Source organism: Diaphorina citri, unplaced genomic scaffold (assembly GCF_000475195.1).
Source record: "Diaphorina citri unplaced genomic scaffold, Diaci psyllid genome assembly version 1.1 scaffold598, whole genome shotgun sequence".
Taxonomy (NCBI): domain Eukaryota; kingdom Metazoa; phylum Arthropoda; class Insecta; order Hemiptera; family Psyllidae; genus Diaphorina; species Diaphorina citri.
This window is the reverse complement of record NW_007378032.1, coordinates 20,939-35,427: the sequence shown is the minus strand read 5'-3', so window position 1 is coordinate 35,427 and position 14,489 is coordinate 20,939. Positions and strand designations below refer to the sequence as shown.

General features: G+C 35.4%; 1 protein-coding gene across 1 annotated transcript in view; it reads left to right on the top strand.

Moving 5' to 3' along the window:
- Positions 1-2,680: 2,680 nt before the first annotated feature.
- Positions 2,681-14,489, top strand: part of LOC103510419 (protein dispatched-like) — a gene marked incomplete at its 3' end in the record, with an annotated part of 18,395 nt that continues 6,586 nt past the window's right edge. Inside the window, 5 exon segments of the mRNA XM_026824465.1 lie at positions 2,681-2,958; positions 5,548-5,666; positions 5,894-6,017; positions 10,279-10,461; positions 10,835-11,117. Of these exon segments, the coding sequence (XP_026680266.1) occupies positions 5,656-5,666; positions 5,894-6,017; positions 10,279-10,461; positions 10,835-11,117 (601 nt within the window).

The window sequence follows — 14,489 nt, the reverse complement described above, 5'->3', positions numbered from 1 at the left end:
AAAAAATGCCGGTAAATCGTGAACTTTGACGTCACGGCATACGCTCCCGTAGGCGATGACGTCACATCAAATGTCCCGAGCAAAGCTCCCTCGCAGGCAACGCATTAATGTGTTTGTGCGCATACGTTTCTGCGCAGTTCTTTCTGCTCCTCCGCTAGCGCGCTTGCATAGTGGCGCTACCTAACGGACGAAAAAAACAACTGCGTAAAGTCTGACGTCATACATATTTGAACTCTTTCATTAGAACGGAAAATAAAAATTGAATTTTCGACCTTTTAAAGTTATTTTTACGGAGTTTTGACCTTAGATTTGGATTTTTTTCCCAACTTTTTACATAGGAATTGACCATTTATTAATAATTTTTACCCATTTGCAACTGCTCCATTGGCAAAAATACCAAAATGTGATTTTCCGATTATTTTTCATAATCGATTATACTTTCGATTATTTTTTATAATCGATTACGATTACGATTATCAATAATAATCGATTAATCGATTATCATAATCGATTATTCCCAACACTAGCTGTGCGGCAATTTTTAAAATTTATTTTATATTTATTTTTGTTTGCTTTGTAATTCGCTTGTTTTTAATATCTAATATAAATGAAAAGTATAATATAAACGTGCAAACTAGAGATAAAAAGTAAAAAATGAACTCAGATTGTACGAGTTGTGGAAAAAAAATCAAAATTTCGAATTTCCCGCCAACTTTACACGCTTAAAGGCCGACAATGGCCTAGCTCAGCCCAGTACATAAACACAGCGTCATCCGACCTAAAAACCGACACATTTGACGGGCAATTCGTCTGGCAACACTGCCACTGTGGCAGCTTGAGGGTGTGTTTATGAACAGGGCTGAGATGAGCTCGGACGACGTGAGATAGCTGTCCCGGCGGCAATTTTTAAAATTCATTTTATATTTATTTTTGTTTGCTTTGTAATTCGCTTGTTTTTAATAGCTAATATAAATGAAAAGTATAATATAAACGTGCAAACTAAAGATAAAAGTTAAAAAATGAATTCAGATTGTACAAGTTGCGGAAAAAAAATCAAAATTTCGAATTTCCCGCCAACTTTACACGCAAAAAGGCCGACAATGACCTAGCTCAGCCCAGTACATAAACACAGCCTGAGGGTGTGTTTATGTACTGGGCTGAGATGAGCTCGGACGAGGTGAGATAGGATTATCCATTATAGGATATTGTTTCTACAGTTTTGCATTGGAGTGGTAACTTAAGCAAGGATAGCGTGGGATTGTTGGGCACTTTTTCCAACGTCTGCCTAGACCGCACAGTTTTACGCGTCAGGATCCCGCTAGTGGCGCTAGTGTTGTTTTTATCTTCGCGGTTCGCGACTTCGCGTTTGGAATTTTGAATTTGGTTTTTTCCTTTTTTCCGGTTAAACATATTTTATGTCATTGTATTCGAATTTCCCGCCAACTTTACACGCAAAAAGTCCGACGATGTCCTACGATGGCCCTGTTCATAACCACGGCCACAACCCTACTTTTCCAGATTTTAGGGGGGGGGGGGGGGGGGGGGGGTTTTTTAAAAAAAAAAAAGGCAAAAATCTATGGATTCTGGTTTTTTTTCGTCTTTCTTTTTTCTTCTATCTCTCGGTATCTCTAGATTCTCTAGCTAGGGATGACAAAGAACCTAAAATCAACTTGATTATTAGAACAGAGGTTTATTATCGTAAACTTCCAACAAATCAATGGTACATCATATATTAACCATTTAATAGAATTAATACTAAAATGTATAATTCCCCCCATGGATTCCGTAAGAAACCATTTGAAAACTTATTGGCTTTGGTTTCTCTTTCTCCCCTGTCCTGACTCCTGACATAGCGAAAAAACAAATTAACAAAAAACTGTTTATTATTAAAATTATAATTATATTATTATTATTATTATTATTTTTTTTTTTTTTCATAAATTTATTTTAAAAGGGGCACGACTTCGAATGTAATTAGCCCCTTTCAAAATAGTCATTTATTTATTGATAAGAACATAGGATAAAACAAGGAATACAAGGATATAGAACAATAATACATAGAAAAGGAATAGGATAATACAAAATATGAAAAAAGGGAAAATATAACAAAAGAAAGTGGGGAGGAAACATCAAATATTATTAGGTATAAATTAGTATAAGGAATTTAAATAATAAATCAATTGTTCTAGGATTGTCCCCCAGGATATCCTTGATTTGAAGGTTGTTAAGGTTGTATTTTTGTCTTATCGGTGCATATTGTTGTGTATGATGGTGGTTTCGAACCAGTGTATTTCGGTTTTCCAATATCCAATATTGGCTAGAGTGCTCCAACTCAACACATATTTAATACAATGACATAAAATATGTTTAACCGGAAAAAAGGAAAAAACCAAATTCAAAATTCCAAACGCGAAGTCGCGAACCGCGAAGATAAAAACAACACTAGCGCCACTAGCGGGATCCTGACGCGTAAAACTGTGCGGTCTAGGCAGACGTGTGAGATAGGGATCTGTTCCTCCATTTTATTCATACCTCCATGGCGAAGTCGCGAACCGCGAAGATAAAAACAACACTAGCGCCACTAGCGGGATCCTGACGCGTAAAACTGTGCGGTCTAGGCAGACGTCTTTTCCTGGGCTATCTGACAACACTGGTTTCACGACTTTCGCGGGAAATTTCAAATCTTCTCTTCTCTTCTGTTTTTTTTTTTTTAATCTTGTTTCAAGTTTATTATTATTATTTTTTTTTTAACTTCTTACCTTTTAACTTTTTAGAATATTTATTTAATATTTTAGTAGGATAGTAGGTAACCAAGTTCCAGGTGGAAGGTGGGAAGTGGCGTAAACGGTCTATAAGCTACATTACAACAGTAAAGAAATCAATCCAAGCATATCCTAACCTAGAACCCAAGCTGGGTGAGGTTAAATTGAGGAGGTTTGTAGCTTGTTGCTCAATATGGTGAGTAAAAGCTCCATTACAAGAAGACCTAGTTAAATGTGATGTTAAACCCCAGGCAGGAAAATGACCTAACCATTAATTACTTTGCATTAGCAACAACAACAACAACAACCCCCAAGTAAATTTCCAGTTCCACTTACACCCATACTAATGAACAAGTTCTTCAAATTGTTTTGAGAATGTACTTGGGAAAGCTACTTGATTAAAGTAGCTACACAATTGTCCTCACGAGGCTGAGTGCACCCCAAACTCCAAGCACAGAGCCGAAAAAAACCTTGCCCTGCCGGGAATCGAACCCGGACCTCCTGCATACAAGCCTAGTGTTAACCCCACTCGGTCACGGAGGTTGACTGTGGCTGTGTTTATGTACAGGGCTGAGATAGGCCATCATCGGCCTTTTTGTGTGTAAAGTTGGCGGGAAATTCGAATTTTTGATTTTTTTTCCGCAACTTGTACAATCTGAATTCATTTTTTACTTTTTATCTTTAGTTTGCACATTTATATTATACTTTTCATTAATATTAGCTATAAAAACAAGCAAATTACAAAGCAAACAAAAATAAATATAAAATGAATTTTAAAAATTGCCGCCGGGACAGCTATCTCACGTTGTCCGAGCTCATCCTAGCCCGTTACATTAACACACCGTGTATCATCAAATATATTCAACATTAGAGGGTTGGTAATGGTAACACAGCTTGAAAAAATTGGTCAGTGCTAGTTTTAGCTGGTATTCATTTTCAAATATCCTAGAGAAACTAATTATTTTACTGATGTTGAATTTGTGTGAAAACATTGAAAACTTAAAAAACAAACTTGATGCAAATGACCTACTGTCCGTAGTGTTAAAGTGCCTAAAAGGGGGGAAAACACTCAACATTGAAATAAATTATTCCATCAGATTGATGGAATAATTTATCAGACTCTTTAACATTCCAGAAAATGCTGATATATCCAAAAGTAGTTATCCAAACTGGATGAGTTTTACTTCGTTAAAACTAATCGGGCTACATTTTCACTCCCGGTAGTTTTTCAATAGGACCTACAGATTTGCCGTAATTTCCATTTAATGGCATTTTTGAAAATTTCTTTCGATTTATTTTGAATATAACTTTTTTAAGAAATCACTTGACACTTGACAGAAAATATAGTGAAACAAAAGTTCTTTAGCTTTAAAATGATGTATATTATGTTTATATCGAATGCACAGGGACACAGCTACGACCATTCTTAGGCGGAGCGGCATGTTTCCTTTCCTGAAATTAACACAGAGATCTCAAAAAATCAACGCTTTCTCGATTTTTTTCTTTTTTTTTAATAACTGTAGCAAACTAATTTTTTTGATAGAAGACATTGATTAATGAGTTTTCTCGAAATTTGGATGTTTTCCTCCATGTGCTTCCTCAGATACGACCACTTGAATGTAGCTCTGCAAGCCTTTGCTGAAATGCCGATATCTCCAGTAAAACCCAACCGAATCAAAAAATGATTAATAGGACGAATTAGTAATATAGTTTCCTAAAATTTCACCTTGAACTAAGTTTAGGTAGGACCAACGGATTTTCCAAATAATACGAAAAAAATCCCCATGTTCAAGCCAAAACATCGTAACTCCGATCCCCGTGTTCAAAACCCCAAAATGTGTGTCATGCGCAGAATCGCAGAAACCAAAACTCGTCGAGCATCGTAACGATCCCCAAAAAAAATGCGTTGCGAAATCTGTCTACTGTTTAGTTTCCGAGATAATTCTATCTTCTTCTTCTTTTTCTTCACCTTTTCTTGTGTACAGACGGGGTCGGCGTTTTTTGTCAGCCTCTCAATCAGCCCTAACCAGGGTGATCGCTTTGGGCTGACATTTTTGGTTTTGGCTACAAATTTTACGAGTGGATGCCCTTCCCTCTCAACCTTTATTGCTATTTCTTTAGCAAGGGAAATTCAGACTGGTATACTCCCTATTTATAGTCCCCCAGCGAGACTAAGCTGGTCTACTCCCTGTTTAACGTCCCCCAGCCAGACATTCCGAGAATTCCTATCACCTGGGAAAAATTCAGCTTTTCTCTAAAAATTTCCAACTAGTTAGAACTCAAAATCAAATGATAAATGACCAAAAATTCAAGGTAGGTAGGTATAGGGGTCAGATGGTCACCATCCAGGTACTAAATACGCGCAACGTTACTTAACTTCAGTGATCGGTGGGAAACTGGTGGTTCAACATGCTATAATTCCAAATGAAAATATTCGTTTTGACAAATCCCGGGTAAAATTACAGTGTTGCCAACGAGTACCACACGCTTAGCGTGATCTTAGGAAAGACCGGTCTTACCTCTTTCGGACTTGTTTATAAATACCATTTTATTTTGAACGGGCTTAGAACGTGCTTACCTCTGAGTTCGTTTTTTCCAAGTGCATTCTCAGAACGATCTGAAGAACTTGTTTATAAATACGGGTGTTATTTATTTACTTTTTACTCTCAGGTGTATAGGTTCAATCTCAAGTATCACGGACGGAACTCGGGTAACTACCTCCTCAACCACCTCTACCTCCTTTTGCTTCTTCAGAACTAACCTAATAATATATATTATTTTTCAGATGCTCATTGAGGGAAAGATTTATAAGTCTTTTTTAAATAATCGAGAATTATTGTAAAATTTCCAATGAAATATTGTTGAAGAAAAACAGCTTAAATTTTACGCCATCATGTTGTACAGGTCAGTAAACACAAAAATGTACATTGTACATACAGGGTGCACCAGAAACACACTGACAACGGCTCAGGGTAGGTAGATCTCATCATTTCCAACAAGGTTCTGTGGGTCATTTTCCTAAGTGCGACATGGCTCGGCGGTGCAACACTCATATTTTAAAACTTAAAAGAAAAGAAAAAAATCGCTGCCAGTGCCAGATTCTAATATGTACATATTTTGTCTAATTACAGGTTTATCCATTTTATCATTAGAAGACCAATCATTGGATTAGTGACAAGTCTTGGTACTGCATTAATTTTATCCATAATTCCTTCCATATTTTTCCGTTTTCCAGACTTTAGAGATCCCAAAATGGTTCGTATTTATTTTTAAAGGGTAATATTATAAAATCTTTTTCCCCCATTTTCTTTTCTTTCCTTATTTTTTTTCTTTGGATGGTGACGGTAACTTTTTCCGATCGAGCTGAAACTTTACAGAGATTTTTTTAAATTATATTGGAACCATTTTAGGGGGGATCGCCTTTAATTTCGAAACTTTTCTAAACTAAGGGCCACCCTAATGTCACACAGGCATATTTCAGTTAGTTGAATGTTCGCGATATTTCGGGAAATACGCGAAATTGCGAATGGCAAGAAAAAAAAAATGAATGAATGAATGAATACTTGAATAGTCGATTGTACATAAATTTTAAGTAGAATAATAATATGCAATAAAAAATAAGGGTTCTCATTTGAAATTCCAAAGTTGGTACCAAGTTTGCAGATTTCGCGAATTTCAATATTGCCAAAAAATTCTTTGCAAAAAACAAAGAAATACGGTTTTTTTTTTTATTTTTCGAAAATTTCAACATTTCCGTTTTGGTGGGTGGTGGTGGTGGTGGTGGTGGTGGTGGTGGTGGTCTTCTCGGAAACGAAGCCGGTTAGGAAAATGACCCACAGAATCTTGTTGGAAATGATGATCTACCTACTCTGAGCTGTTGTCAGTGTTTTTCTGGCGCACCCTGTATGGTTAAATATTTTTATTTGTATGATGTTATGTAGAAAACAAAATTTCCAATAAGATGGATTCAACAGATTTTCGGTCGGACTTACTGCATTGCTGCTACGGGCAGTGCCATTTTATCAGAAAAAAAATACCATTTGTATCAAAAATCAAAGAAATACGGGTTTTTTTATTTTTCGAAAACTCCAACAGATTTGGAGCAATTTGAGTGGGTCATATATTGGTGGACACCCTGTATTTAAAGAAAACTTCAAGAATAAATCTAAATATGAACCAATACCAGTGCTTTATTGACACTCGTATTTATGAACAAGAATGATCGTTCTTAGATCAGTCTCAAGTCAAAATTGACCAATCAAATGCCTTGAGACTATGCTTAGCACGAACTTAAGAGCCAGCGTTTTGTTCATAAATATGGGTGTTAGACTGTCAGCTTAAAACAAGTTGTTCCATTATACCAACAGTTTAATAGAGCATCTCTTTATTGATATAATTTTGTGTATTATAAAAATGAGAATAATAAGATAATATAAAAATATAAAAAAAAGACAATTATTTACAATCGACCGAGAAATTCTTCGTTTTCTTGGTCCCTGTTGTAGCTTGTGCTTGTTTCAGGTAGTGATTACTCACACGTAGTTCTAAGTTCTACGAATGGTTCAGACCTATTATCTCTTGGTTCAGTGCTTGCTGGTTGTCAAATTCAAGAATATCTAACATCCCTTGCAGAATACAAGTCCCTATGTCAGACCAAAGGAAATGGACAAATATTAGACTGCTGTCCAATATGGTCACTTCCAAATTATATTGCTCAGCTAAACAAGAAAGAGAGCTGTTTTGACATAACGGTGAGTAAATAATCATCCGTTTAGGTTGATTCGCACCAAGATCGGGAAACTACTTTATTATTACGATAGTAAGGGACGGCCTATTGTATTCGCTTCGGTGTTGTCTGACTGTCTGTCCCCAAAGAAGGACTTATCCAAACAGTTGTAGGTAAAAGATTTTTTTTTTTTTTTTAATTTTCTTGACGTAGAGGGGATAGCTGTGGGTGTTAGTTCGTCCGAATTCTTCGTTGTAAAAATTGTCATAAATCTGTTGAAATTGTGCCAGTTGTTCCGAGTTCATGATGGTATCCTCTTCTTTTCTGATATGGTGAAATAATAATAATAAAAAGAAGAAGAAGAAGAAGGAAAGAACGCCAATTCGGTCCCATGACCTTTTTTTAAGGTAGTTGACTACCAATTGGGTCTCGGGCTTGCTACCAATTGGGTCCCGTATACCTGTAATTGACTTGGAAGAAAAAATTAAAAATATAATATATACATAGGTATTTATAAAAAATAGAAGTTTTAATTTTCAACGAGATATAATATATTATTTCTCTATTTACGAAACAATTAAACGAAAAGACAAAAAATACAAAAACATAGTTCAATTAAAAATATAATATATACATAGGTATTTATAAAAAATAGAAGTTTTAATTTTCAACGAGATATAATATATTATTTCTCTATTTACGAAACAATTAAACGAAAAGACAAAAAATACAAAAACATAGTTCATAAAATAGGGGTTCTACTGTACCTATTAATAATAAATTATTAATTTTATTAATAATAAACATACATATCCTAACACCCGTATTTATGAACAAATATAAGCGCGTCCTTTGCAGTTGAGGACGTGCTGAGCACAGGATTACAATAATTCGGTATTTATAAACCGGTTTTTCTACCTAAGAACGTACTTTCTAGCCCTAAGAACAATCTCAAGCTTGACCTTTGTCAGTAGATGTCAACATCTACTACCATACCATTTTTAATAGGTACTTAACTAAGTATTTAGTCAGTAAAAAGGCGGTCGAAATGTCTAAAAATACGGCGTTACTGTGTACAAACAAATGGATCTCATTTTGAACAGCTTTTATAAATTTGTTTGTTGTTGTTGATTGTTGTTGAAATTGTTAAGCGAATAATACAAAAACTAAAGAAAGAATTAAGAAATTGTTTTTCTTTCTCACAGTGTACAGAATTTTTGTATAGCAAATTTTTTCGAGTGAATACATTTTTTCAATTAAAATTTTATGCTGATACCAAAAATTAAATAAAAAATGGGGGTTCCCATAAGAGTGACCTATATTTGGCAAAAAATGGGCCGTTTTGCAAAAAAAATTGCAAATTTAAAAAAAGCCATTTTAATCATCAAAACGGTTAGGGGGGGTCTACTCTCATAACTTTTTCGATATCTCTAACCGTTTAGTGAAAACCGCCAAAAAGCGGTTATTTTCGCCTGCGGGCGGAGCCTTGTGCACCTTTTGCCGAATTTCAGATTTTTCCCTTTACTTACTCATCAAGACCTACCATCCTGCCAAATTTCAAGTTTCTACGACATCGGGAAGTGTCTGATCATTTTGATGAGTCAGTGAGTAAAAAAATTGTGATTTTCGCGCCTCTATTTCTCCGGAACTACTTGGTATTAAGAGCTCAAATTTTCAAGGTATGTTTATATACCTTACCTAAATATGTGCCCTGAGTTTCAAAAGTTTATCTTTAGAGGAATCCGATCTATGAAGGTGAGAAAAACCTGTCGAATCGGTTCGTTTAAAGATACACAGGCGTGCTTACTGGAACTTGGCCTGGCGCACTGCCGCGCGCTCAGATTGATTTGATCATTCCATCTCGGTCGTGGTCTACCTTGCTTTCTGGTTCCTTCTATATTCATTGGAAGTATTTCTTAGGCAATCTATTCTCATTCATTCTTCTTACATGTCCATACCATTTCAGCCTTGATCTCTCAATGTCTATTCTCTTTCGAACATCCACATTTCTTACTCGATCTCTTCTCGTCTTCCCAATCATACTTCTGAGAAATCTCATCTCTGCAGCTTGAAGTCGACTTTCTTCTCTGGCTTTCATCACCCAAGTCTCCGCGCCATAAGTGATTATGGGGACAAAGTAAGTTTCATAAATCGTCTTTTTGCATTTAATGGGGACGTGGGGATTCCAGATCAGATCTTCCACGATGTTGTAAAAGCCACTTCCTAGTTGAATTCTTCTATTTAGTTCTTTTCCACTTGTTCCATCATTCGAGATCATACTTCAAAGATATTTGAACTGTTCAACTTTCTTCAAGGGCTCTCCATACATTGTTACACAACCATTATCCTGTTTCTGCATAAGCACTACAACTTCACTTTTCTCTGCACTAAAATGTAACCCATATTCCTTTGCTATTTCTGTCCATTGGTTGATTTAAACATACCTATTCATAATAAATTATAAACATACAGTCATACATGCTGCAGAATATTAGCTTACTGTGATATCAGCTGTAGATAATATTAATAATTTGCCTACGTTATTTTATATAGGTACATAGGTACATACAAACCCATAAGTACCATAGGTATTGGAGATCAGATCAGAATAGCGACAGGTAGATAAATCAGGTACCAATTCAAGTGTGGTACCCAATTGGTACTTAGACCCTCTCAAACTCGGTCGCTGACCCTCGCGATTTCGGGACCCAATTGGTATATATAAAAAAACAGGTTTTGGGACCGAATTGGTTTCCTCCCAGAAGAAGAAACATTATTCTATCCTCCCAGGGATTCGAAGCACGAGGAACTAATCTTGCAAATAGACTAAGAGCATATCATCTGTTGGTTGAATCAACATGGCCCTCAGGATCTTTGACGTCTAATCCTGTTGAGGATGAAGCACCTAATAATATTGTCTATAGTCAAGTTGAGCCGTGGAGGACAAACTTTCTTGGTGTGAAAAGTAATGAGGTATGTCAAGTATGGTGATACACAGACAGAAACAAAGACACACGGACCTTTGGTTTTAGGTTCTAGGGACCTCAAAATGTGTTTTGATTATAGGATAAGTGGATAAGGAAAGTAAAAAAGGCGAATGTTTCGGTTTACACACTGCGTGCTGATGTCAGGACTTGGCCTGGCGCCATCTAGATAAATAAAGTAGCCCACGAGTAAGTCATTCTCAGCCTCAGTACTCTTCTTTTCTCAGTACCACAAAAAAATCATCAAAATAGGTCGAGCCGTTTTCTCGTGATAAAACCACAACAAAAGGTCTATCAGCGTAACAGACAGACAGAAATTTTTCGAATGTGATTCTCAGTAAGTAACTCTTTCTCCCTTTCAGTCCAGTAATGAAAAGCTAGATCATATTGTTCCTTTGAGCAGTGAAGACTTGGAATATCCACCTGTTGAGGAATTGGAGAAGAACCCTTACCAAGGTTTTGGCGCTCATCATAAGAATGTAAACTGGACAGCTATCATGAAACTGGGTAGAGATGAGGAACATATTGTAAACCAAAGAATGAAAAATAAAAAGCCTGAGAACGAAAATGAAGTGAATCCTCATTACCAGAACAAGAAGGAATATTCTGAAAAACATCATCATGATTATTTCTGTGGTCCTCCAAGTAAGTGTATTAATAATCCCCACAAAAACACAAATGTGAAAAAAAGGCCAAGTTCCTATCCAAAAATGTCGGCCTATAAAAGTGGTGAGATCAGAAAATAAAGGCCAAGTACTTATGCATTCCCAGTTTTTTTGTGCCTTATGAAATTAACTTATCATCTGATAAAGGATGATAAGGCTTTTTAAAGCTTACCTTTTGCCTTGAAAAAAATCCCACCAACAACAAAAATTATTTAAATATGCGAACAGCTGAATTTTTATCAATAGCTTCCCATCTTCTCTACTAGACAGCGCCAGTGCTGCCAATCTTTGATATCAGCTGATTATCCCCACTACGAGATTTTTACCCCCACTCTCGAATTTTCGGTTCTTGGAAATACAACAATTACATGACAGTAAAATCAAAAATAAAATCAATAATAATAAACTGAATATTAAACAAATTACCTAGGTAGGTGCATAGGTACTGATTTTCTTTAACCACGATCTAATAAACTACGAGCTAAAAAATTCCCGGAGGGACGGGCCCAGCTTGTTTTTTTCTTTTTTTGCCGTGCAAAGAGAAGCGTATATTGCAGATGGCCAAACAGACAGTCATGTTGACTCACTAATGCATAATGCAGTAATGCAAGGAGCATTTCATTGAAAGTGTCCTCCTCGTTCATTTTAAATGTCTGAAATTGAAAAAAAAAAAAAAAAAAAAAAAAAACAAACAAACAAACAAACAAATTACAAGCCTTCCATACAAGTAGAAGAAATGATTCTGCTTTATTCGTACTCAATCCATCATAATTTTCCGAGATTTTTCATGCAATCACCAAAATTTTTGGTAATTATTCAGAAGCTACGACAGTGAAAAAAAAGAAAGCTTTTTGTGTTCAACCTAACCCTATAATAACACTAATCACTGCTCTAATTGTGCAAACTCCTTTTTGCGTTAAACCTAACCCTATAATATATGTAACACTGGTCACTGCTCATTTGTGCCAGTTCTTTTAGTAGCGATCACTCTGAAGTTTTAGACTAGGAAGATTCAGCTCTAAAAATATAGTGCTTGTGACTTGTCATGTGTTGATGTTGATATAAAGAAGAAAAAAAAAAAAAAAAAAGGTACCTATCAATTTAAGTGTGGGACCCATTTGTTATTTAAAAAAAAAAAAAAAAAAAAAAAAAAAAATCAGGTACCTATCAATTTAAGTGTGGGACCCATTTGTTATTGTTACTTAGACCTTCTCTAACCCGGGACCCAACGTTTCTCAGCAGGTCGGATGACGATCTGTTGGTTGTATGAAGATACTGGCAGGCTTGCGCTATATTCGATATCTTCTTTATTCTGTTTCATAAGTTTCATTTAAGAATCTTCTAACGATTGAGCAGATGTTGAATATGTCACTTTTTTGCATTTTTGGATGTACATATTCTTGTTCAGATTTAGAATTTTGATATTATCATTATTACTGTTATTGTTATTATTATTATTATTATTGTCAACTTCAACACAACAATAAAACATATACTGTCGGGATCAATAAAATCTGGCCAAGATTCAACCAGAATCCTCAGGCCAGGTTTCTTCTTGCTTCTAGTAGATGGTCTTCCTCAGGATTTGGGCACTTCCGCACAGAGCGATATCCTGAATTTTGTGAAGTGATATGTCGCCCTCCAATTTCTTGATATTTCTTATATCTCAGAAACGGCTGGGAATTAAGGAATGAAATAAACGGCATCATGTAGATGAAATTTTGATTATTAAAATGGCTTTTTTTATATTTGCAATTTTTTTTTGCAAAACGGCCCATTTTTTGCCAAATATAGGCCACTCTTATGGGAACCCCCATTTTTTATTTAATTTTTGGAATCAGCATAAAATTTTAATTGAAAAAATGTATTCACTCGAAAAAATTTGCTCTACAAAAATTCTGTACACTGTGAGAAAGAAAAACAATTTCTTAATTATTTCTTTAGTTTTTGTATTATTCACTTAACTATTTCAACAACAATCAACAACAACAAACAAATTTATAAAAGCTGTTCAAAATGAGATCCATTTCTTTGTACACAGTAACGCATTGTTCGCTCTAACTCAGGACCAACTGCGTTGTTCATCAAATCTGGGGTCACTGACGCACACAAAATCGCGATTTGTGCAAATTTTTGTAGAGCAAATTTTTTCGAGTGAAAAATTTTTCAATTAAAATTTTATGCTGATTCCAAAAATTAAATAAAAAATAGGGGTTCCCATAAGAGTGACCTATATTTGGCAAAAAATGGGCCATTTTGCAAAAAAAATTGCAAATTTAAAAAAAGCCATTTTAATCATCAAAATTTCATCTACACGATGCCTTTTATTTCATTCCTTAATTCCCAGCCGTTTCTGAGATATAAGCGTGGTTCGCAAATCACGAACCACCCTGTACATATATATAGAAATGTGTCACTGCACTGAAGCCCTTCTCAAACAGGTATGTTGTTGGAAAGGCAAGTAATAACCACTTGGCCTTATTCCATAGGTCTCGACAAGTTTCTTTTCCTTGAGGCCAGAACTTTTCATACTCATACGAATTGAACAGAGCTTCTTTTCAACATCATACTTGATGTCCATCAATGATTTTTGAATAGATTCAGGGACCAAGGATTGTCCGCTGTGGATGGATTCAAAACCCACTTCTAATGTTGTTCGGTCTTGACCAGTTCTCTTTTCGCCCCCAGAAATCGGAAATCGCCCCCGTTCAGAATCGCTACTCTAAATGGTTACTAAAGGATACATGATGTGTGTTTCATTCTGTCTAATTGAGCTTCAATGAATTCCAGAGCGCTCAAATATGACTCCAATCTTGTTTGTGTAACCTCTTCGCCACATTTTCTGCACTTTATAATATCCAATTGAACTAGAACATAAAATAGATACATTTATCTTGCTATTACACTAGTCTTTTAGTCTTTTCAAGATAGCTGAATCCGAATATAATGACCGTTTTTCTGGGTCAATTCGAAATTGACGTTTTTCAAAACGTTTTTGCGTTTTTTGAAAATAGCTTTACACTTCAATTTATTTTATAATATTACCATCTACTATATGGCTCGAAAATTAACTATATCTATGGAAAATGTTGTGTCTTAGATTTCAACTAAACGTAACCAAACGTGCACAATATTTGAAAATCCGTTAAAAGAATAATCAAAAACGAGTTTTTTTTTCTTCTTCTTTAGGGTGAATTGATCGAAGAAATGTCTTAACGGAGGTTGGTGAAATGCAATTTTCAACTTTAATTCCCCATCAGTGCTTAATGTAGCGTCTAATGTAACAGTTGTTCCATTGCTACAAAATAAAAACGGCGGTGGAACACTCATCACTTAAAAAAAAAAAAAAAAA